Source organism: Panthera leo, chromosome C1 (genome assembly GCF_018350215.1).
Source record: "Panthera leo isolate Ple1 chromosome C1, P.leo_Ple1_pat1.1, whole genome shotgun sequence".
Classification (NCBI taxonomy): Eukaryota; Metazoa; Chordata; class Mammalia; order Carnivora; family Felidae; genus Panthera; species Panthera leo.
Window position 1 is genome coordinate 212,118,503 of NC_056686.1, and position 25,119 is coordinate 212,143,621.

Here is a 25,119-nt window from a genome sequence, read left to right on the forward strand (position 1 = left end):
TCACCAGCCGCCCTCCTGTCCTCTTTGCAGATCACGCCGGAGTACCTGCAGAGCGTATGCGTCCGCCTCTTCAGTAACCAGATGCGACAGAGCCTGGCCCACAGCGTGGACTTCACGCGGCCTGGGACGGTAAGGCTCTGTGCCCCGGGTCTGCGCCCCGAATTTAAAACTAGCCTAGGGGGGCGCCTGGGTGGCGCAGTCGGTTAAGCCTCCGACTTCAGCCAGGTCACGATCTCGCGGTCCGTGAGTTCGAGCCCCGCGTCAGGCTCTGGGCCGATGGCTCGGAGCCTGGAGCCTGTTTCAGATTCTGTGTCTCCCTCTCTCTCTGCCCCTCCCCCGTTCATGCTCTGTCTCTCTCTGTCCCAAAAATAAATAAAAAAACGTTGAAAAAAAAAATTAAAAAAAATAAATAAATAAAAATAAAACTAGCCTAGGCGCGCCTGGGTGGCTCAGTCATTGGGCATCCAACTTCAGCTCAGATCATGATCTAATAGACTTTAGCCTAACAAAAACAACAACAAAAAATGAAAGGGCGAGGGAAAATAACATTCAGGAATCTGCATTTCAGCTGGCTTCAGGGATCCGTAAACTCCCAGAAGGAAAAGAAGGCTGTGTTTGAAGAGGGAGCAGCTGGGAGCTGGCCTCCTAGGCGTGGTGGGAGAGAGGCACGGTCTGCTCTTCCATTTGGAGCCCTTTGGTGCCAAGGGCTGGTAACAGTTATCAAATCAATAGGAAAGGAAGGAAACTTCTTTCCTTTTTTAAGAAATTACTGCCATATTGGAAGCTATACAGTCGAAGCAGGCACTCTCTTCTTTTTCTCATTTAACTTTTTCCTTGGAATAACTACAAACTTAGAGAAAATCGCAAAAATAGCACAAAGGATGCTTGTATACCCTTTACCCAGATTCGGTGACTGTTGGCATTTTACCCATTTACTTTGTCTACACACACACGGACACACACAGGCGCACGCGCACACACACACACACACACACACACACACACACAGTCTGCTTTCTGAGCCATTTGAGAATAAATTACATATACCATGGCCTTTTACTCCTAAATACTTCAGTGTAGAGTTAATTTCTTACTAGAAGTATTCTCATGTACAAGGATCAACTTCAGTAAGTTTAATATTTTATGATACTCTTACCTAATCTGTGCATTTTCCAATTTTGTCAGTTTCCCTGTTTAAAAAAACAGGACATTTCTCTTTTTGTGTTTCATATTTTCTCACGATTCGATTCAGGGTTTGCATCCCAAGGCAAAATATTACATAGGTGATATCGTGTCCTTCTTAAGATATAGCTCATCTGGAGGCAGATGGTGTTGAGTTGGGGTTCTTAACCATGAGTATACCCATGTCTCCTCAGGATGTTTTCAAAGGTCTCGAACCCGTGTTCCTGGGGCTCACCCCAACCTATTGCCTGGGCCCCAGGCTGAATGGTAGAGCCAGATCTGTACAATTGGGAAGAAAGCACCAGGAGATCCCGAGCCGCACACCCCCCTCCCCCCGCCCCCCTGCCACCATGGGTCAGAGCCACAGCTTTTTTTTTTTTTTTTCCCCAATATATGAAATTTATTGTCAAATTGGTTTCCATACAACACCCAGTGCTCATCCCAAAAGGTGACCTCCTCAATACCCATCACCCACCCTCCCCGCCCTCCCACCCCCCATCAACCCTCAGTTCTCAGTTTTTAAGAGTCTCTTACGCTTTGGCTCTCTCCCACTCTAACCTCTTTTTTTTTTTTTTCCTTCCCCTCCCCCATGGGTTTCTGTTAAGTTTCTCAGGATCCACATAAGAGTGAAACCATATGGTATCTGTCTTTCTCTATATGGCTTATTTCACTTAGCATCACACTCTCCAGTTCCATCCACGTTGCTACAAAGGGCCATATTTCATTCTTCCTCATTGCCACGTAGTACTCCATTGTGTATATAAACCACAATTTCTTTATCCATTCATCAGTTGATGGACATTTAGGCTCTTTCCATAACTTGGCTATTGTTGAGAGTGCTGCTATAAACATTGGGGTACAAGTGCCCCTATGCATCAGTACTCCTGTATCCCTTGGGTAAATTCCTAGCAGTGCTATTGCTGGGTCATAGGGTAGGTCTATTTTTAATTTTCTGAGGAACCTCCACACTGCTTTCCAGAGTGGCTGCACCAATTTGCATTCCCACCAACAGTGCAAGAGGGTTCCCGTTTCTCCACATCCTCTCCAGCATCTATAGTCTCCTGATTTGTTCATTTTGGCCACTCTGACTGGCGTGAGGTGATATCTGAGTGTGGTTTTGATTTGTATTTCCCTGATAAGGAGCGACGTTGAACATCTTTTCATGTGCCTGTTGGCCATCCGGATGTCTTCTTTAGAGAAGTGTCTATTCATGTTTTCTGCCCATTTCTTCACTGGGTTTTTTGTTTTTCGGGTGTGGAGTTTGGTGAGCTCTTTATAGATTTTGGATACTAGCCCTTTGTCCGATATGTCATTTGCAAATATCTTTTCCCATTCCGTTGGTTGCCTTTTAGTTTTGTTGGTTGTTTCCTTTGCTGTGCAGAAGCTTGTTATCTTCACAAGGTCCCAGTAATTCATTTTTGCTTTTAATTCCCTTGCCTTTGGGGATGTGTCGAGTAAGAGATTGCTATGGCTGAGGTCAGAGAGGTCTTTTCCTGCTTTCTCCTCTAGGGTTTTGATGGTTTCCTGTCTCACATTCAGGTCCTTTATCCATTTTGAGTTTATTTTTGTGAATGGTGTGAGAAAGTGGTCTAGTTTCAACCTTCTGCATGTTGCTGTCCAGTTCTCCCAGCACCATTTGTTAAAGAGACTGTCTTTTTTTCCATTGGATGTTCTTTCCTGCTTTGTCAAAGATGAGTTGGCCATACGTTTGTGGGTCTAGTTCTGGGGTTTCTATTCTATTCCATTGGTCTGTGTGTCTGTTTTTGTGCCAAGAGCCACAGCTTTTAATTAAGGGGAAGAAGGGTCTGCACATTAATATTAGGGTCTTCATAAACAGAGACATTTTTTAGTATTAAGAAAAAATTTCTAAGCTACCTCATTCTCAAGTCGGTTTGAAGCAGCGTATTGAGAAAACACAAATAGGAGAAATTGGAAAGAAATAAATTGTGGTTAGAACTCACAGAAACAGAAAGTAAAGTAGTGGTTGCCAGGGGGTGGGGGAGGTGGGAGATGTTGGTCAAAGGGTGTAACTTTTGGTTATGAGATGAGTAAGTTCTGGGGATGTAATGGATAGCATGGTGGCTATAGTTAACAGTGTTATATACTAGAAAGTTACTAAGAAAGTAGATCTTAAACGTTCTCACCACACACAAAAAAGTATGTGAAATGATGGATGTGTTAACTAACCTTGTTGTGGAGATCATTTCACAATATATACATGTATCAATTCATCACTTTGTACACCTTAAAAGTACACAGTATTATATGTCAACTACATCTCAGTAATGCTGGGGTCGGGGTGGCAGGGAGGGGGCAGAAATTGTGGTTAAGAGAAAATGAGGGGGGCGCCTGGGTGGCTTGGTCGGTTGAGCGTCCGACTTCGGCTCAGGTCATGATCTCACGGCCCGTGAGTTCGAGCCCCGCGTCAGGCTCTGTGCTGACCGCTCAGAGCCCGGAGCCTGTTTCAGATTCTGTGTCTCCCTCTCTCTCTGACCCTCCCCCATTCATGCTCTGTCTCTCTCTGTCTCAAAAATAAGTAAAAACGTTAAAAATATATATATAAAAAAAAAAAGAGAGAGAAAATGAGGGTAGGACAACACAAGTAAGCCGTGGCTATGGCTAGTACAAAACAGAAGCTGCTGTATGGCCGCAGAAGCAGGCACACACCCAGCTCTGAGCTTCCTAGCGGCCCGTGCAACAGGGGCACGTGAGCAGTTACATGATATACTTAGCAGGAAAGAGAGATGCTTGTGTAATGTTTATTGCATATATTTGTGTATTTCACTGCATCTAAGACAACATACGGCCTGCACACACAACCTAGGAAGCCCAGCAGCGAAGTGAGTCCCCGCGAGTCACGTTCCCCAAACAGACCATTCCAGTGCCACTGATGCGCTCTCTGTGCCCTTTAGACTGTCAGCTTTGTTGTGGATCTTCACAGAAAGGACACAGTAACATGGTGGAGAGCAAGTGTCCTTGACCCCATCGCCCGGCTGCTCACAGAAGTCTCGTAGAGCCGTTGGTTGTGGTGGCTGCACCACACATGGGCACGTGGTTATGGAAGCTGCACAGTCTGTGCTTTAGGATGCGGCCCCGGGGATTGTAGCCTGCAGAGAACTTCGGGAACCAGCCATTTGTGCGTGGGGAATCCGCCATTTTTAAATGTCAGTAAAGCACGCAGAGACATCGGAGTTTCAGAAAATTAACTGCCCCGGGCGCCTGGGTGGCTCCGCTGGTTAAAGGTCCAACTTTAGCTCAGGTCATGATCTCACGGTTCATGAGTTCGAGCCCCGCGTAGAGCTGTCTGCTCTCGGCACAGAGCCCACTTCAGATCCTCTGTCCCCCCTCTCTCTCTACCCCTCCCCCACTCACACACACATACACACAGTCTCTCTCTCTCTCTCTCTCTCAAAAATAAATAACCATTTAAAAAATTTTACTTCCCTTAGGGCCCTCCAGGATGAGGAGCTTCAAGCCACATCCCTGAGGACTGGCTGAGTTGACCCTGTGTGTACCCTGTATGCTTAGCTGTAAGTCAGCTAAGAGCAGAGCTTACCAAAAATGATGGCTTTCTGGCAGTAATTAGCACAGCAGGATCTGTGTCTAATAGAGCCATTCCTTTCCTCCCTGCCTTACACTTATTAGTTCAGCAAATACTTTGTGTTTTTCAGGTCTGTGTTGTAAAATCCCATCCTATCTACACATACAGGTATCCTTATATTTTCATTTTCTGTTGTCAGAGTGATGCATCCGGCTTATTTAAAATGGATATCATGTTAATAAGGAGCAGTTTAAAAGAGGGAGGGAGGCACAACATAGCTGATACTTTGTCCCATGAGACATTAATTCTTTGTCAACAGACTACTGCTACCGTCCTTCCTGCTTATAGTTGTATTAAGGTAGAGGTTCCAGGCCTTAGAAACCAGGGGAGAGATCATGAGCTCTGCTTGTCTTACTTCCTAACCATTTTTGTCCTCTGAGTCACTGACTTAGGAACAGACAATAAAAGCTACAAACAGTCTTTTATTATTCCCATAGATTTCTCTAGACGATAAAGAGTGGATATGAGTCATTGCAAAAGGAGAACATTGTTGTAAAAGTATAACAGTGGTGGACTAAGATGTCTGCAGTCCATATATAATATCAGATTTATAAGGGATGGAGAGGAAATGAGGGTGCAGTTTAGAGGGGGTGCCTCGTGGTCGAACAGTAGGATTGAGAAGAGAAGCGTCGCTTTCTTACTTGCCAGGATATGCTAGGTCCGAACAGAATGACATCAGTTTCAAGATAAAGAGGCAGGCATGAATCAGCTTCCTTTTTAGCGTGATCCTCGATCGGCTCCTCCTCAGTGTCGGTCGACCTTGAGTGTTTGAATTCACTGTCCCCTGTAAAGGAGCTGGGCCGGGCCCATCAGAACACTGCTGGTATCCATAAAGTTTAGTACATTTGATACTGGTTTTTAAATCTGGCTGTTAAGAATCTGGCCTTCTGCAACCTCTCTCGCTGTTGAAAGTTCAGGACTCAGTAAATAACACTCTTCTGACCCCTGAGTTCTGAACCACTGGAAAAGTGGGACAAAAGAACAAAGGAAAGAGGAGCTGACAGTATTGCCGTCAACTCTGATGAAGCTTATACGGGAGAATGTGGATTTTATTTGTAGACAGATGGGCGTCCTGCGTTTAAATCCTGGAATTCAAGAAATGTGACTACCCAGTCACGTCCAGCTCTGGCCAAGCCCCTCTCCTCCACCAGCACCACAGGCGGCGGGGACCTGCAGGACTGACCTCTGCTCCCGGGGCGGGGGGTGGGGGAGGCTTATTCCCTCTGGGGAAGCAGGGAGCTGGGCGGTGCATGCCCAGTCCACTCCTAAACCCACCAATCCAGGAAGTCAGCCCTGCAGCAGGGGGATTATGCTGGTGCAGGACCCTGCAGAGGAGATGCCGAGAGTGGCCCTAGTTCATGCCCAGAGAACTGTGTCTGAACCTCCACTCACATTAGCGGAGCTGGCGGTCAAATCCAGATGTTCCCAGGACTGATAATGACGGGATTGATTTTTTGGAAAGAGAACTCTCCCAGGTGACCTCTTCTAGCTTGATTGCCTGGCGCCACCCCAACCCCAGGTGCGTCATTCTTCAGTCCTCACCAACTCACGCTCCAAACTATGGGGCTGAGTATCCGCCGGGATACAAGATAAATCTGATTCTGTATTCTCAGCCATCTGATAATCGCGAGAAGAGAAGCTTCTCCCTCAGGGCACAAGTGGTAGGGATTTTTTGTTTTCTTTTTTTCTTTTTTAGTGTATTTATTTTTTGAGAGAGAGAAAGAGAGCAGGGGAGGGGCAGAGAGAGAGAGAGAGAGAGAGAGAGAGAGCGAACCTCAAGCAGGCTCTGCACTGTTAGCACAGAGCCAACGCGGGGCTCGAACTCAAACCACGAGATCATGACCTGAGCTGAAATCAAGAGTCGGATGCTTAACCGACTTAGCCACCCAGGTGCCCCTGTTTTCTAAGACTGCACAACCGATACACAAATGTGTTCACTGGAAAATACATAACAATCTAATAGTAAAGTAAACATAAACCCCACGTCTGCCTCACACTCACCCCATCTCCTCTCCCTCCATAGGTAACCCTGTTGACTGCTTCCTCTTCTTCCTTCCAGACCTTTAAAAGTTCTGTAGAATTAAGGTGTTTATTATACAGTTCACTCTGCAACTGTCTCTTTGAACTTGGTACATTTTAAAGAATTTTCTGCGTCTTTCTGGGTTTACTCATCTTTTCCTTATCTTTTAGAGTTTTAACGATACATTTGACCGTTCCTCTACTAAACCTCAAAGGGGCTTTTCCGTTTTTCGCTGCTTCCAGTAGTGAGGCAGCACACACCTTTGTATGGCACAGAACAGCCTGGGAAAGCGCCGTGGTTTGTCTCTGTCCTTAACTCCTCTGTGTGTGCCGGGCAGGCACGAATGCAGAGACGCCCCAGGAAAGGAGCACCGGGCTGATGCGGGAGAGGCAGCGTCCAGCCCCGGGCAAGAGTGGGGCTGGGGATGAGCTGACCGTGATACAGAGTCCGGGGCGTAGCCCCGTGAGCGAATCCCAAGCCCCTCCTAGTGGTACCTGTGCGTTTTGGGGTTCGTTGGCTGGGGAGGTTTCCCTTTGAATGCGTCCTTATTTGGAAAAACGGCCCACTTGGGAATGAACCCTTTTTTCAAAACTCCCAAGGAAACCGCATTGGGAGAATAAGTTGAAATACCACCAGGTGTGATTGCATTCTATCTATTCAAGACCCCACACACGTGAATCTTAGAAAGCATTTACTTCAAAATCAGCCATCTTTCTTCGCACTAAAACCCTGCAAGGCGCCGGGACGTGGCGGCGACCCTTTCTCGGGGTGGCCTCGTGCAGTTGCTCAGGAAACGTTGCCGTGGCATGCTTCTGCTGAGGAGGGTACTTCCTACAGCTTCCTGTCGTGTGGACCATGGCTCTGGCTTGAAGTTTGGCACCTTCAGCCCTTACGTTCTCCATTCCATAGCTTTCTGAAGTCTTGGCCAGATGCCTGCCCTTTGTCGGCGTCGCCACTGCGTCTCGAGGCAGGCTTTCCGGGTCCAGTGCTCACTGTCTTGAGGAGGAGTTGCCGTCCTCGCTCACCTCTCCCTGCCACGCCTCGTGCCCAGTGCCCATCATGTACCTGAACTGACCCTGGATGTGAGGATGGACCACCTTTGATCTCAGCCACTTGCTGGGACCGTGATTGGCAGAGAATGTACCGTTAGCTCAGATTTTTCTTCTGACTTCCAGACCCGGACTCACGAGCCTTTTCTCTGTGAATGTGTGACCAGCACATCATTTCCGTGTCCAAAAGCAGGCTCGTCCTTTCCTCCAAACAGGTGGTCTCCCCTCCTGTGCTTCCTGTCTCGGTGAATGACACTCCAGAGAACACCTGGGAATCATCGAAACCTCTTCCCTCTCTTTTGCCCCATGTTCAGGCTGTCCTTGGGATCTGAGTGGCTTCCTCCCTCCTGCCCCACCTCTTTGTTGATTTGGGTTTGTTGAGGCTCTTCCTCTTTCTGTCCTGGCTAAAGCAACATTTCCTAACTGGTCTCAGTCTCTGAGCTCTCGCCTGGCTGATACTCCACACAAGTGCAGGGGTGACCTTTCTGGTTGTGTTTTATTTATTTATGCCCTCAAGTTTCAGGAAGGATTTAGGTACATCCAGTCATCGATCATGTTACTGTCTTGCTTAATACCTGTCATTGACCCAGGTCCCAAGTGCTCAGCGTGGGGTGCACAGCCTTCTGTGGCCTAAGGCCCATCCCTCTCCATGCTCAGCTCTGCTCACAGAAAGCCCAAGAGGCCCCAGCACCGTCCCCGGCACCTCCCCACGGGGGCATGTTGCCGTGCACCTTGCCTAGCCACCCCCCCCCCCCCCCATCTCAGATGCCCACAGGCCACAGGGTGCTGAGGCAGGGCCAAGTATGAGGCCCTCAGTGGCCCGGAGAGGCTCCTGCCCGAGAAGTTTTGGAGGACGTGACTGGCACTTTCAGGAACTGGGGCACTCCCACTCCACTTACATACCTAGCGCCATTCCCAAATGGGCACTGTGTTCCAGCTCAGCCTCCCCTCTTGCGTTTCCCCCTGCAGTCCCGTGTTGTGCAAGCACCCCTTCCTGTTCCACAGCTGGTTGTGGCGGCCTCCCGCCTCCTGTGGCCTCTTCTGTCCCGTGGCTAAGGCGTTTCCTCATGCCTCCCACTGTGGTTGTTTGACCTCTTCCAGGTCACCTCTCCCTGAGGCCGCTCGCCAGAGGGGCCCGCCTTCACCGTTCAGCTGTCCAGCTGTCCGGCTGTTGTCCCGGGGCCCGGGAGGGAGGCTGGGGGCAAGTGGGCCTGGCCTTAGGTTTCCAGCCCCGAACGGTGCCTTCCACGAAGTCAGGGCTCGGCGGCTGCTGTGGGCTTCAAGCCACGGCCCCTTCTCTCCCACCCTCCGGGGCTGCACGCGCCTGCCTGTGGAACAGCCTTTTCCAGAGCAAGTGCCTAGAAGCACTAATTCCACAGCCTTTCCCCGTCCCCAGAGCCAACCGCTGATGTATTAAGTTTGAGACGTGCTGTGTTCTGAGACGCTGAAGACCCTTGAAGAGTCCGGCCGGCACGTCTGCAGACGCTTTTGACCAAGGGACGCTTTGTCACGTTACACCTCATACCGCGTTCTCGAAACACTGTCTGACGTCACATGTCCTGGCAGAGCTCCTCATCCTGCTGTTGTACGTCCTCGCCCCCACCCCGTGACCCCTGGCTTCGAGAGCAGTCACAGCTGAGAGGCCCGGGCGCAGGTGCTTCACCTGCAGCGGAGCAGCGATGGAGGCATGATGCTGCCGTGTTATCTCTGCGTGGGCAGAAATTCCTTTCTCGCATATTCAGGGGGTCCCGAGAGCCTTGCCCTGAGCCTGGCACAATGTAGGTGCCCAGTGAAGAATTGACGGGTCAGGATATTCGTTCTGCGGGCTTACACCTGCACTTTGAAGGGTTCATACTGTGCTTCCTCAGATGGGAGACCACCCCCTGTCCATTCACCTGTCTGCCATGGAGCACATGGCTTCCCTCTGGTGCCCCCCCCCGCCCACAGAGGCCTTTCCGGAAGCTCCCAACAGAAGGTCTGGAAATCACACAGTGCCCAGTGGGGCCGCATCAGGGCCTCTTTGGCAACTCCTCGGCAAGGGGATCCATTCTGGCACTTGTCCATCGATGTCCACAATCCATTGTTAGCTCGTGAGGGAAATTATTATTATTCCGACTGCGACTGATGACCCTGGAGCTTCTCCCGTCTTTCTCCTCCTGAGTTATTCTTTGCCGTCCACACTGGCTACACACAGAGCGGCACCCACGGTTGGTGGCAATGACTTTTAGAAATCTAGTCCAAAGTAAAGTTTGGTCAGAAGATTGGAGCACAGCCCCTTTGGTGCTTGAGTGTTACTATTAATGCCTCCGTACAGCGGGTAGGAAGCAGCAGCTATATATAGATAGATCTATATAGGTAGATATATATATCTATATAGAGATAGATATATCCTATTGTGAGTTCTCCATTCGCTGGGCAAGTTTATCCTCAGGCATCACTGTTAAGGTCAATACCAACCTCCTAACTTAAAACGGAGCTCAGTACTTCCCAGCTCTGCCAGCCTTGTGTGTGTGGGGGGAGGGGGGGGAGGGTCTGCATGGATAGGCAGAAAGGAAGGGGGAGCGGTGCTCTTTCTGTGTGCTCTCCTGGGGGTCCACATCCAATGGGGCCGTTACTGCCACCACTTGCCAATAAGGCACTGAGAATTATTGATCATTGACTCTCCCCGTTGGATTGTAAGCTCTCTGAGAAGGGGGCTTTGCTTTTTTCACTGGGGTATCTCTGTGCCTCACCAAGCCCAGCAGGTGGGAGGGAATCAGTAAGGACTCGCTGAGTGAATGAAATAGCACAAAGTCCTCTCTCATTAAGAGCATGCAGGGCCTTTCTTCCCCCAGCTCATCTTTTCGGGGTTTTTTTTGTTTTTTGTTTTTACTTGATTGGATAATAAAATCTCAGTAATGTTTGACACACTGCCTTTTTAGTTATTAGTGTTTTTCAATTAATTTCTTCGCAGGCCAAATAGAATGCTACAGAGTTTAGCAAAAGAGAAGCGCTGTTTTAAAAGATAGAAAGGGGGTGTCTAGCTGGCTCAGTCAGAAAAGCATGTGACGCTTGATCTCAGGGTTGTTTGTTTGAGTCCCATGTGGGGTGTAGAGATTACTTAAAATCTTTTTAAAATAAATGATAGAAAACATTTTCTTAACTGAAGAAAGGCGTGGTGTTCATGAATTTTATTTGTGGATATATGATTAGTCGACAACATTAATTTAAAAATATCTTTATTTTGTGTATACATTAGCCTGATATTTTAACATGGTTATGCCCTTATTTGACTCATTATTTTGGCTTCTTAGTCTTCTTAATGTGTTAGATGAGTAATTTAGATGACATTTCAAACTTATTTTCTGAGCTACTTGCTATTTAAGCCAATAACAGAAATAGGCATTTCCGTTAATTACCAAAAAAAGTCAAGGGTTAAAAAATATAAAACATGGTCATGAGCCATTTAAAAATGAGGTTTGCTGTCTCCAAGATGGGAATCCGTGTGGCCTGTAAATACTACACAGTAGAAGCAGTAGAGACTGGAGTCCTCAGCCAGGGCCAGTTTATTAAATTTATTAAATTAGTCAGGGTTTCTGGAGAGCCCATTTGGGGATATCAGTCTTCATTCATTCATTCATTCAACAAATTTGATCACGTGCCTCTGTATGTCCAGGCACTGTAGCAGGTGCTGGGTACATATATTGAGGGTTACAGAACTCCATGTCTACTGAAGGAGAAAGGCACAGAAATAGTTGTAAAATTGTCACAGTTCAGCGTGCTAAGTGTGGATAATGACCATTTGAGAGCTGTTATGACACAGAGGATTGAGTACCACCACCTGCCCCTTCGAGAATGGCTCTATGGAGGGCTGAGATTTCTTGTCTTCTCCTCTACTTAACTTTTTTTCCTGGAGTTCCTTAAAACCTAGTCCAGGGGTGCCTGGGTGGCTCAGTTGGTTGAGCGTCCGACTTTGGTTCAGGTCATGATCTCACGGTTCATAGGTTCAAGCCCCTCATTGGGCTCTGTGCTTTGAGCCTGCTTCAGATTTTGTGTCTGTCTTTCGGCCACTCCCCGGCTCACGCTCTGACTCACTCTCACTCTCTCTCTCTCTCTCTCTCTCTCAAAAATAAACACTAAAAAAACAAAACAAAAAAAACCTAGTCCAAACGTTATGTCACTTTACCTGCAAATAATTCAATGTATATATCCAACGGCTAAGGGCTTCACAAAACAAAAACCAAACATAATTATGATGCCAAATACAATTGGCACTAATTCTTCAGTATCACACAGTACCAGTGAGTCCATATTCATATTTCCCTTATTTGCTCAAAATGTTTTTTTACAGTTGGTTTGAGTTGGTCCAAGTAAACGCCACACACAGCATTTGGTTTTTTGTTTCTCAAGTCTGTTTCAGTACATGTTTAATACAGCATTGTTTGTAGTGGCAAAAACAAAACAAAACAAGCAATGAATGGAACAATGTTGAATGTCCATAAAGTAGGCAGTGATCTGGCCTATAAGTAAGACGAAAGGGGAATGGAGTGGGAGGGGGATTTTTCTATAAACACCTCTATAGTGTTTGACTTGGTACAAAGTGCATGTTATTTTTATACTCAAAGAGAAAACCTTAGTAAAGAAAAAATCAGGATAATAAAATGACTTTCATTGCTTTTGTTCTCTATGATATCTGACTAGGCAGCTTTAAGTGCCTCTTGAATTTGGTCCGGGGGGACCCACTCATGTTTTTATGGAGTATTCCTTGGAGCAGAGCCACAATGAACCAAGGGTTGTAGGCGGCTTGGGAAATACATCAGTAGTGTGTTGCTTAACTTCGGTTTGGGCTAATTTTTAAATCATGTATGATTATGGCCGGAGAATCCTGAGGGATCAAAAACTTTGCAAATCTGTTGATTTTATGTGAGTAAAGCGATTTAGGATTAATGCATTGCTCTCCCTGTTTAACACAGCCTCTCTTCTTTTGTTTCCACACCCCACCCCCAGGCTTCAACCATGTTAAGAGCCTCCTTGGCACCAGGGTAAGTCATTGCCCTTAGGAGCTGTTATTATGGAGAACAGCCCTGGGTAAAACTAGAATTCAAAGTCACTTTAGTAAACATTCATCTTAACAGCCTAGCTTAGAGGAGTGCCTTTGATTAGCTAGACCTCCAGTCTAGCTGGATATTAAAGGAAGTGCCAGTAATTATAAGCAAGATTATTAAACTAGAGGTATTTTTTAGTATTAATTCTACTTATTTTGGAGAGGTAGCATCAAATGGAAAAATTCATTGAATTGTTCCCATGATATTGTATAGAATCTTCTGTCATAGGGCAGTCAGCAGAGTGGTGCAATGTCTGAATTTCACGATCTCTGCTGGCTCACACTATGACCAGAGCCACAGGATAGCTTTGTCTAGGCCTGAGCATTCCTACCCACATCAGTTAGGTTGTCACCCGTGTGGGGGTCGGATGCAAGGGAGCTTCACCGGGCATGTATGTCGCAGTAACAAGGAAGTTGAGAACCTTTAGCAAAGGCGCGAGGAGTAGAGTGGCTTCTGTTGGCCCCCTGAGCCCCCCTCGTTATGGGAGTTCGGGGGATACAGTCAGATGACTCAGACACCTGAGAGAGACACAGCCTGCCTCCTCCCTCAGTCCTGCCTGAGTCTGACACTGACCCTGCACTTTGTTCCCTTCAGGTGGTGGTTGTATAATGTCATGCTTATGAGCACAGACTGCCGGGGCTAAAATCCCACCTCTGCTACTGGCTCTGTGACCTTGGACCACTTATGTAACTTCCCCGTGCCTCAGTCTCCTCACTTGTAAAATGACACTAATAATAACTTTCTTTTTTTAAAAAAATTTTTTTTTAATGTTTATTTATTTTTGAGACAGAGAGAGACAGAGCATGAACAGGGGAAGGGCAGAGAGAGAGGGAGACACAGAATCTGAAACAGGCTCCAGGCTCTGAGCTGTCAGCACAGAGCCCGACGCGGGGCTCGAACTCACGGACTGTGAGATCATGACCTGAGCCGAAGTCAGACGCTTAACCGACCAAGCCACCCAGGCGCCCCAAAAGTAACTTTATTATAGGATTATTGTGAGGATAAAAATGAGTTAATATGTATAAAGCACTTAGTACAATGCTGGGGATTTAATAAACTCCTTGGGTGTTTGTTAATGTTATTCCCAACGGTATGAGAAGCAAGGTCACCTGCAGAGAGTAAAGGGGGGTAGTTGGTGGAGGGGCTTAAGAGGACAAAGGAGAAGGTAGGACACAGTTTTCTTGGACAGTGGGAGAGTGGCTGGACTGCAGAAATGTGGGGTTTCTCAGCAACTTGGTTGGCAACAAATTCAGCCGGTAATATTGACGTGATGGGCGAGTAACTGTGGCCCGCGTGTGACAGGGAAGTGCTATTTCCAGCCATAGGAAGTACCCCAGCTATAGGACAATTTCAGACTTGGCTTGACAGATGGGACTTTTTTGTCTAGAACAAGTCCTGGTTTAAACTTCAAATTAAAAAATCTTTTTTTCATTTTGAAATAATTTCAAGAGCTACAGATATTGTACAAAGAATTCTCCTATACCCTTCACCCGGATTCCCCATGTTAATATTTGACACAAGCCCAGGGCAGTTATCAAAATCAGAAAATTAACGCTGGTACCATACCATCTAATCTGCAGGCTTCGCTCACGTTTTACCCGTTGTTCCGTTACGTCCTCTGTCTGGTCCAGCATTCAGTCCAGGATCATATGTTGATGTGGTTGTCGTGTCTGATTCCTTTACTGGAAATCATTCCTTAGTCTCTGTCTTTCGTGGCCTTGACACTTTTGAAGAATACTGGCCAGTCATTTGTCATCGAAATTTTTAAAGTAGTCTGTGTTCATTTTCAAACACAGTAGTATCTGCCTCAGGAAAATAAGTGTCAAAATAGTGTGAACATGTGCGTGGCTCAACTGTTTGATGTACAAAATAGGACACGCTCCTCCCAGGGGTGTTTACTGAGATCTCATTTGTGGCCCTGTTTTCTGGCCTTTTTCCCTGGGCCCTTGAAGAGGATTTCATTTTGGCTTTTAAAATTTTACATTAAAAAAAACTAGCACGGGGCCACCTGGGTGGCTCAGTCGGTTAAGTGTCCGACTTCGGCTCAGGTCATCATCTCGCGGTTTGTGAGTTTGAACCCCGCATCAGGGTCTGTGCTGACAGCTTGGAGCCCGCTTTGGATTCTGTGTCTCCTCCTCTCTCTGCCCCTCCCCTGCTCATGCTCTGTCTCTCAATAATAAATAAACATTAAAAAAAAAAGTTTTTTTTTTTTTAAACTAGCAGGTAGGGGTGCCCGACTGGCTCAGTCGGTAGAGCATGAAGAAAACTGACAGGATCCTGAACACTGCCTCCCAGAGGTATTCCCTCAGTTTCTGTCCCACCCTTCCAAACTAAGGAAACGAGTGAAATAGGTGAAGGAGACTGAGAGGTACAGACTTCCACTTACAAAATAAAAAGTCCTGGGATGTAATGGACGGCACGGGAACTATAGTCAATAATATTGTATTGCCAATTTACAAGTTGCTAAGAAAGTAACTTCAAAGTTCTCATCACAAGAAAAGGCGTGGGAACTTGGTATGGTGACAGAGGGCAGAGAGACTCAGTGCGGTGACCATTTCGCACTGTGCGCGAGTCATCATGCTGTTTGCCTGCAAGTAATATAACGTGTCCCCGTTACACTTCAGTGAAAAGCAAAAAGAACTCTTCATTTTTGCGTCTTTTCACCCAAGTCCTCCTGAGCCCCCCGTCAGTGTTGTGCAGTTAGTGTTGATAATAGTATTAATGTTCCGTGCGCAGGATCGGGAGAACCATATTTTTGTTTCGCTTTTGGTTTTTACTTGTTTTACGATGAACTAATTACGAATCCCCAGGGAGTTGAATCCCCAGGCCCCCAGTGGTGGCCTCTATGACGAGTGTGACATAAAAGCGAGGAGGTGAACGTTGCTCCAGTCCCGTAAACCAGACCATAGGCCTCGCTGCCTTGTCACTCGTTCTCCCTTCTGTCCGGTCCCCTCCTGTTCAGCCAGGCAGACTGGCAAGACCCTGGGAAACCTGGCTTCCCCCCGGGGCTTGCCTGGAGTCCTCTCGGCCAGGGTCTGCCAACTGTCCTGCTTGCTGCCCGTCTCACAGGCGGGAACCCGCGCTACCTCCTGGCACACCCCTGCGCCTGCTCAGGGGTCAACCATGAGTCTTCACGGGTGTTTCTGAACCCGGTCTGTCCTTCCCCCGGTTAGGTTCCTCGGGTTCGAGAGGCACAGTGACCTCGGGTTTTTAGGAAGAACGCTCGGCCCTGCTGACGCTAATAGTTTTTGGGCTTTGCTCCAGGTTCTAAGGAGGACGTTGAGCGCTGCAGCAAGTGCTGGGGCCTCCGAGGAGATTTCATCCCTGTCGGATGGAGCCCGGGCCTAACGGGAATGCAGTGGTTTCTAAACCTGGTTAGGCAGGGACTCCTCGTTTTGGGGAAGATGTTAAACAAAACCCCAGTACGTACCACAGGAGAGACAGAGCCGGGCTAGTTGACGCCGGGGGTGGTGGGGAGCCTAGAACCAGCCCTCTCTGTGGAAGCCTGGACCTAGTTCCGGGAGCACAGAAAACAGCCGGGCCGCCGCTAGCCTGTGCAGCTCGAGACGGGGGTCCCGGTACTCAGGAGGTATAATGAACATGCCCTTTTGCCCTTTTCTTTCTCTTTGAACTTGTGTTGCCCAGTGGGAAGCTGAAGGATGTCCCATTGCTGCCCTCCTTGGATTATGAGAAACTGAAGAAGGATTTGATTTGGGGGAGTGACCGCTTGAAAGCCTTCTTGTTGCAGGCTCTGCGCTGGGTACGTACCTTAAGGGAGAAAAAGGCCATGCTGGTTTTCTTGGCTGGCTAGCTCAGGTGTATCTTGTAACCCAGCTACTAAAAATCTGTCTTCACGCTGCCTGCTGGCACCAGCAACCTCTCAGGATCGCCTTGCCTCTTTGTAAAACCCCCGTGTTGACATCACAGTTGCCATTGCCTTCCCTCGGTCATTTCACATAGGCAGTTTCTTTCTTTCTTTCTTTCTTTCTTTCTTTCTTTCTTTCTTTCTTTCTTTCTTTCTTTCTTCCTTTCTTTATCTTCCTTCCTTCCTTTCTTTCTTTCTAATGTTTATTTATTTATTTTGAGAGAGAGAGAGAGCCCCCAAAATATGCAGTTTCAAGACTGCCCCTGTCGCCTGGTCTGGAGCCACACTCCTGGCCAGCGTGGTCGGCGTGTGAGTGCCCAGAGTCATTCTGACGTGACAGCTTCACCAAGACTTCTGCGTTCAGGCGTTGCCGCGTGGCCATTGGAGCAGACAGCAAGGGTGGACGCTGATGAACCAGTCTTTAAGGGAAGCAAAGCCCAGTCTTCACACTGGTCCCAGTTAAGCCAGTGGTTCGGGCTTTTTGGTCTCAGACCTCTTTACACTCTCAGAAATTACTGAGGACCTGAAAGCCTTCAGTTTATGTGAAATTTATCTACAAACGTTTGTAATATTAGAAATGAAACTGAGAAAATGTTAAATATTAATCCATTTAAGATGAACAATGAACCCAGAACATAACATAAATGACACTTTTTTTTTATAAAAAACGATTTTCCGAGCAAAAAAATTAATAGGAAAAGCAGCATCCTTATACATTTTTGCAAATTTCTTTAACGTCCGGTCTGATGGAGGACAGCTGGATTCTTACATCTGCTCCCCCATTCGATTTGTCACAGTGTCACCCTTCATACAGCCTCTGAGACATTTACTATGAAAAAGATAAACCGTATGTTAGTGTTATGAAAACAATCATGACCTTGTAGGCTCCCTGAAAGGGCTTTGAGGACCCGTAGGGTTCCCAAGATGACACTTTGAGAACTACAGGTCTAGGCCAGTGCTGGTTGGCTCTTTAAATGATCCGTTCTAACTTATCCTGTAATCGTGTCAGACTCCTCATGGATCCCTGAATCTCAGGTTATGTTGCCATCAAAATGCCTTTGAGCAATTTCCCTGTCTCTGGGTGGAAAAAGGCCGCCTCACTTGCTCTTCTGATGGTTGGTGGTGCTTCCTGGAATGTGGTCTCGAGGCATGCTCTGAGGATGACTCTAGCCTCAGCGGGAAGAGTCCTGCGATCGGTGGTGATGCCTGCCTCAGCGGACGAGGTGGGCAGCGGGAGTGATCTCGGGGGGCCATCCCTGCCCCAGATGTCGCCTCTCTCTGCTCAAGTCAGCAAGCCCTTTCCTTGGTGCTAGATTGTCTGCCCGGCACGTCCTCACAGTTCGTGCTGCTGGGCTCTTGGTGAGACAGGGTAGTCCTTGGCTGAATGAATGACATTGTCACAGAATAGTCAGGAAAAGTAAACCTGTGTCTTATGATTTTGTCTGTGTCCCACTCCAGCCCAGCAGCCCCGCATGTGACACTCTTGGCACACCCTCCTTTAACAGAGTGCCCTCTCCCCTCAGGGCCTCCTGCTTGGCCACAGTGGGTCCAGCCTGTCAGCGACACCTGCCTCCGGAGGCCTCCACCTTTCGGTTCTGGGGGGATCTGCCACTCTTGTCTTCTCACCATGTGGTCCTTTACACACCCAGTGCCTCCTTGGCCAGAAGTAAGGCCTGCAGTCTCAGGGATTGTTAGGAGGATTTTCCTGGAAAAGCAAGGACATTTGCTCACTTTAGTTATGTGATGTTCTCGTGTTGTAATCCATACCTGTACACACCCATATGTGCACACGCACACACATTGCACACATGACATTTTCTTTCCTTCTTTCTTTCTTTCTTTTTAATGTTTATTTATTTTTGAGAGAGAGAGAGAGAGAGAGAGAGAGAGAGAGACGCAGTGTGAGCGGGGGAGGGGCAGAGAGAGAGAGACGCAGTGTGAGCGGGGGAGGGGCAGAGAGAGAGGGAGACACAGAATCCGAAGCAGGCTCCAGGCTCTGAGCTGTCAGCCCAGAGCCCGACGCAGGGGCTCGAACTCACAAACCGCAAAATCATGACCCGAGTCGAAGTCAGAGGCTTAACTGACTGAGCCACCCAGGTGCCCCACAACATTTTTTTTTCTAGCCCTATGGACATGAAGTAAATTCCTCCTTAACCCGAGACTTATGGCTCTCAAGATATACAAAATTCTACGCATCTACACCCTACGCACACGCGCACGCACACAATATTGCTGCAGCGGTCTGTATAGTAGAAAGTCTAATTTGTTGGCAACACATTTGCTCCAAGCCCTCTTCCACCTGCCCTTTGTCCACCCCCATCACTGAGCTCCACTCACCTGCACCCTGCGTTTTCACGCCTCCCTGACCTTTACCACACTTCCTCCCCCATCCACCATGCTCACATTCCCGTGTGGTGGCTAATGGTCTGCTCATCCTTTATGGGCCAGCTCTTGAGGCCCTTCCTGGCAAAACCCTCTCTAGATATTGGTGAGCTCTCCTTATCTGTACACTTGCAGTCCGGTCATTTTACCACTTCACTTCTCTGGAGATTCCACGTGTGCAGGTTGATGCCTACGTCACCCATGAGGAAATACGACATTGTAACTCGTTAGTTGACTGGTTGGCTGGGTAACTAACCCTCCCCACCCGGATATTATTTACTTTGGTTAAATGTGTGGTTACCGGTACTGCCATTTAAAAGATGCCCGCTATGGGAACATTTTCTCCATATTAAGACTTAGATCGTTACTTTTCTTTTTCTTTATTCTAGCGCTTGACCACATCCCATCCTGGAGAGCAGAGGGAGACCGTTCTGGAAGCCTACATTGGCAACGACCTCCTGGACTGTCACGGCCACGGCCAGGTCTGCAAGAGGAGGGCCAGAGCCCAGCCAGGGCCTTTATTTCGAGGGGATGATCTTAGCAAAAGGAGGAGGCTTTACTTTTTATGAGATTTTCAGTCTAGTGACTGTATGTCAGCCTTGAGCTCCTGTTAGCTGGTGAGATCTGCTATTCACCCCACACATTGGCCCACTTTTCACCTCTGATAGAGTCCTAAACAGGTTGAACTGCCTGATTCAACTCTGGAGCTCTTGCCTGTCGTTTTTCCTTTTCCCCAAATCCCAACTCTTTTCCTGACCCTGCCGAGTAACCGTGAGTCCCGCAAGCCCAGCATGATTTACGGCCGGCAAGGCGGGTAAGCCAACCCAGTTGTTTTCATCTGGGCCCGACTTGAAATGTGTTAACACTATGTTTGTATATAGCTTCGGACCAGATAGGTCTGACGATGCGGTGGGGAAAGTATGGGATTCAGAATGAGATTAACTGGTTTCAAACTTCTGCCCTGCTGCCTCTGAGCCAGATTAGCTTAAGTACATTACTCTTAACCACCTCTGAGAAGGAGCCTCACCTGCCTTGTGAGGTTGGGAGGATGATTGCGTTTGGTCACGTGTGGGAAGTACTTGACCCGGTGCCCAGCACAGAGTAGCCAAGGCATGGCGGTTCCCCTCCCCACTCCTCACCCCCTTACCTGTTGCCAGCACCAGGCTTCGCTGGACAGGAGGAGGAACGAGCTCTTGAACATGGCATATGTAAAGACGCCGCATTTCATTGTCCCACTGAATGTTTATCCAAAATGACGTAAATACTTTATCTTCCTATTGTTAAGCTCACAGCGTGTGCGCTGAGTGGAATATCGATACCCCTTAGGCTCGCCGATGAGACGGCACCCTGCAGAAACTAATCATGTTAGTTGTGCCTGTTATGCACACAGGCGGTAGGTAGCGTTTGAGAATTCTGAGTTGCCAGTTTATTCTTTGAATGTAGTTTTCTTACTGCTCCCATGAAAGAGTTATGTTAAGTTTAAAAATCGTCTCTCAGATTCGTGACTTATTTTCTTTTATTTTTATTTCTTTAAAAAAATTTTTTTTAATGTTTATTTACTCCCTTTTGAGAGAGGGAGCGTGCATGCCAGTGGGGGAGGGGCAGAGAGAGAGAGAGACACAGAATCCAAAGCAGGCTCCAGGCTCCGAGCTGCCACTGCAGAGCCCAGAGCGGGGCTCGAACTCACAAACCGCGAGATCATGACCTGCGCTCAAGTCCGACACTGGACGCTTAACTGATTGAGCCACCCACGTGCCCCTTTTTACTTCTGCTTATATTTATAATGGCATTGCAACCAACTTATCAGACATGAAGCAGTTGAAAAATACATTGTTGTGACTTTATAAACTCAAATACAAAGAGTAAATTCAGTTGGATCTTTCTGAAACTATCTTATTTCATTGAATCTGGGATGCATTTTCCCCCCATGTTAGCATCTGGGAAATTGGAATGTATCTAATACTTGATGGCCTGTTGTAGTTTAATTGGCTGCTTTTCTTTCTTGGTTGTATATATAAAAAAATAATGTATCCTCTAATGAAAGATGCCTTAGGTTTTCCTCTCTCTGTTTTCTCTGTTCTTTTTCTGAATGTGGCACCTCTTGAACTGCTTCTCTAATTTTCTCTTGTGTCTCATGTTTTCCATATTTTTCTTTTTGCTTTACTTTCCGGGAGATCTCCTCATCTTTATTTTCTAACCTTTTAGTTGAGTTTTTCATTCTCCCTTTTTATGACATTCTGTTTCTTCATGGACATAATACAACTTCTTGTATCTCTGAGGGCATTAGTGACACATTTGCGCTTTTTTCTAGTTTTCTTCTCCCTTCACCGTCTCATTTCCTTCAGGTTGTTCCCCCATTTGTTTTGACCTTATCTATCGCCCATATTGGAAACTTATCTTGAGTTTCTAATAGACCTTGTTTAACTCATAATGTTTTGAGTGGGGGGAGTGAAAGCCGATTGGAAGTTGTGAATGCGAGGGTAGGACCTGTAGACGCAGTGCTCCACTGGAGGGTGAGCCAGGTGGGCTCTCTATTAGGAACCTCTGATTTTAGGATCTCTGGTTCTTTTCTCTTGGGCTGGTCATTTTCTTCTAGGAAGAGTCTTCTGTTCTACCTAGAGGGTGAGGATCTGGGTGCAGTGTTCCGGGACTCAGGTAGGAGAAGAGGACAGGGTGCTCCCTGTTCAGCATTCTTTCTGCATTTAGGCACTGCCCCTTACCCCCTTCTGGTGTAGAAGTCCTGCTTACCTGGGCCAGGTGCCCCCCCCCCCCCCAAGACCCTTTGTGCTACCCTTACAAGAGACCAATGGGGGGGAAGTATGCAGTAGGACAGTAGTGTGGGAGCAACAAAGTGGGATCTAGCTCCTGCTCTAACAGCTTTCATTCATTCTTCTTTATTTTTTTCCCTTTTGAGGGTTAAGTGCTGTAAATTGGGTAATTCCTCATTGTCCATTGCTGCCTTTGAGACTTGACATTCTTGGGTCTGCTAAGTCTGTTACTGCCCTGCATTCCTGATTCCGAAATTGTGTTACATTTCTTGTGCTGTCTCTCTGTCCTTCAGAATTCACGTATTTAAAAAAATTAAAAAAAAAATCCTGGGGCGCCTGGGTGGCTCAGTCGGTTAAGCGTCCGACTTCAGCTCAGGTCACGATCTCACGGTCCGTGAGTTCGAGCCCCGCGTCGGGCTCTGGGCTGATGGCTCAGAGCCTGGAGCCTGCTTCCGATTCTGTGTCTCCCTCTCTTTCTGCCCGTCCCCCGTTCATGCTCTCTGTCTGTCTCAAAAATAAATAAACATTAAAAAAAAAAATTTTTTTTTTTAAAAATCCGTTCACTGTAGTTTTACTGTGGTTTGCAGGGAGCAAAATTAGATGTGTGCGTTGGAGCTCTCATTAACCTGGAAAAACATTAGCAACAGCAATAGCCAACAGTATTGCCTCCCTTGTGCCAGTCACTGTCTAAGTGCTCTGTATAACTCGTTCTTTTTTTTTTTTTTTTTTTAATGTTTATTTTTTTTTGAGAAGGGTGAGGAGAGGGGCAGAGAGAGAAGGAGACACAATCCGAAGCAGGCTCCAGGCCCTGAGCCGTCAGCACAGAGCCCAACACGGGGCTCGAACCCACGAACTGCGAGATCGTGATCTGAGCTGAAGTGGACAGTTAACCGACTGAGCCACCCAGGCGCCCGTATAATTCGTTCTTTTAATTTAGAAGGCTGAATAACTTATTTTTTGTCAACTCTCATAAAAAATCAGTTGGAAATGGAGATTTCCAGATGAAGCATTGGCTTCAGTCCCTTTATTTCACCTCTAATAAATTGACATGGAGGAAGGGAAGAGCAGACCCAGAGAAGGGACGTGTGTTTACCTGTCACTTTTCCTTAACCTCATCATTTTCCTCTTTTGCTGTGTTTCCCCCACAGAGGAGTGTGCTTCAGCTGCTGCACTCCAAGAGCGAGGTGGTGCGACAGTACATGGCCCGGCTCATCAATGCCTTCGCGTCCCTGGCGGAAGGTAGAGCGTCAACTTTTCCTCCCAGAGAGCAGCTAGGTCTTATTAATGCTTTTTATTCCTTTGAAAATTGACGTTCTTCTTCACGTTTCTTAAAGATGCTCTACGTCCCCTCCATTTATTCCCGTTTAGTGCATCTAAGGTGTTTTGTGCAAATTGGCTGTTGTCCTTTTGCTTAGTTTATGTCAGAGCAAATTTTTATGGTTTTAGAGTTTATTTTATAAGCCTTCTGGTTTTATTTTGTGAGCTTTCTGGTTTCGTAACCATAGTATTTCACTGGCTTTCAAGTATATAACAGGTAATGCATTTTCTATAGTTTTCTGCAAAATAAGGTTAGTGAAATAATCAAAGCTGATTCCAATAAGCACTGCACCATTTCCTTCAAAGGAGTGTAACCTCTAGGGGCTCCGGCCTGGCTCAGTCGGTGGAGCGTGTAACTCTTGATCTTGGGGTTGTGAGTCTGAGCCCTATGTTGGGTGTAGAGATTACTTAAAAATAAACTCTTTTTTTTTTTTAAAGCCTATAATCTCTTAAACCAAGAGGATTTGAAAATTCCAAAGATAATACATACCAAAGCTGAATTCAAGATGATTTTACAGGGTGCCATTATCTTCCATTAAGTTCTACTTTGTTTCAGCTTTTTAAAATGTGAATAAAGGGAGTTTTCAAATGATGACTAGATGATACTCCAAAAGCCGGGTCAGTCATTCATTTGCTTGTTCTTCCGTCTGTTCTTACAAGGGAGGGTACATGCATTAATGTCATCTGTATCAAGACACAAGTCACAACAGGCTAGCGGTAGCTCAAGGCTTATTGTAGGGTTCCAGGTATGGTTCCCAACTCCTTCCCCAGGCCACGGGTGTGTCTCAAAGGAGCAAGGAATGTGCCAGAAATCATTACTGCTTGGTTGCCTCTGTTATAAAGACTAAGGTACCCATAACATACAGATTCCTTACCCTCTTTCTCCTTGTAGATCTGACTTTTGGGTTCAAGATTTCAGGTAAATAAAAGAGCTCCCCACAAAAACATAGTGATGAATTAATTATGTTTAGATTACAAAAGGAGTCGTTTTTTCTTCATTAGTTGATTAGATAAAACCAACTTTGCAGAAAAAATATGTTTTAAGTTTTTTAGAACCTAAAATTACCCAAACTCTACATAACGTTACGTGCGAAGTGTTCATCGAAAGTGGTTTTGGAGCATGAACTTAGCACAAGATCAATTCTTCTGCTTGTGCGTCTCTGGTTATATCACTAGGTCGTCTCTACCTGGCCCAGACCACAAGGGTGCTGCGGATGCTGGAGGAAAGGCTGAAGGAGGAAGACGAGGACGTCGTCACCCGGGAGAACATTCTCGGGGCCTTGCAGAAGTTCAGCCTCAGGTGCTGACCGCGCAGTAGGTCATGGTAGCTCCTAACAGTAAGGTTTAGCCACTGTTAGGTCCCAGTAGCAGCCCAAGGGGCACGTGATATTTTCAGTTAACATTTAGGAGAGGTTGGGTGACTTTCCAAGATAGGGCTGGAAAGCCTATCTCTAATCCTCGAAACCATCCACTCAGGAAGTGCCGTTGTGGTGTCCTCGCGAGCACCACGGCGGGGGCCGGCCAGGGGCTGGATTGTGTCTCAGGCCACGTCAGGGGTAGAGATGCACACGTGAGTAAAACCTGGTGGAGCTCAGCTCAGCAAGTCGCTCGCAGCCTCTGTGGGAGATGTGCACGTGGATGAGGAGTCACAGGGGGTGTGGTGGGATTTCCATGGAAGGTGGGCGGAGCCTCCCGCTCCCCAGTCCCTATGTCCCAGCGGCCCACCCTGACGTCTCCATCTGGACCCTGTTATGACTTGGATCTCGTAGCCACCTAGAGCTTTTGTTTGTTTTTCGTTGACAGCTTTATTAAGGTATGCTTTCATAGCACAAAATTCACCCCTTTTAAATG

General features: G+C 47.1%; 1 protein-coding gene across 10 annotated transcripts in view; it reads left to right on the forward strand.

Annotated features, from left to right (window-relative positions):
* ARMC9 (armadillo repeat containing 9) overlaps positions 1 to 25,119 on the forward strand; it is a 150,180-nt gene that overhangs the window by 37,705 nt on the left and 87,356 nt on the right. For 9 of the 10 annotated variants that reach the window (XR_006205754.1, XM_042950474.1, XM_042950480.1 and 6 more), the window contains 6 exons: positions 31 to 129; positions 12,839 to 12,873; positions 16,582 to 16,696; positions 19,573 to 19,665; positions 23,100 to 23,190; positions 24,445 to 24,568. Coding sequence is in view for 9 of the 10 variants with exons in the window: in XM_042950474.1 (XP_042806408.1) it covers positions 31 to 129; positions 12,839 to 12,873; positions 16,582 to 16,696; positions 19,573 to 19,665; positions 23,100 to 23,190; positions 24,445 to 24,568 (557 nt within the window). In the remaining variant the exon portion in view is untranslated. The remainder of the gene's footprint in view (positions 1 to 30; positions 130 to 12,838; positions 12,874 to 16,581; positions 16,697 to 19,572; positions 19,666 to 23,099; positions 23,191 to 24,444; positions 24,569 to 25,119) is intronic. The other variant, XM_042950479.1, reaches the window with a different exon arrangement.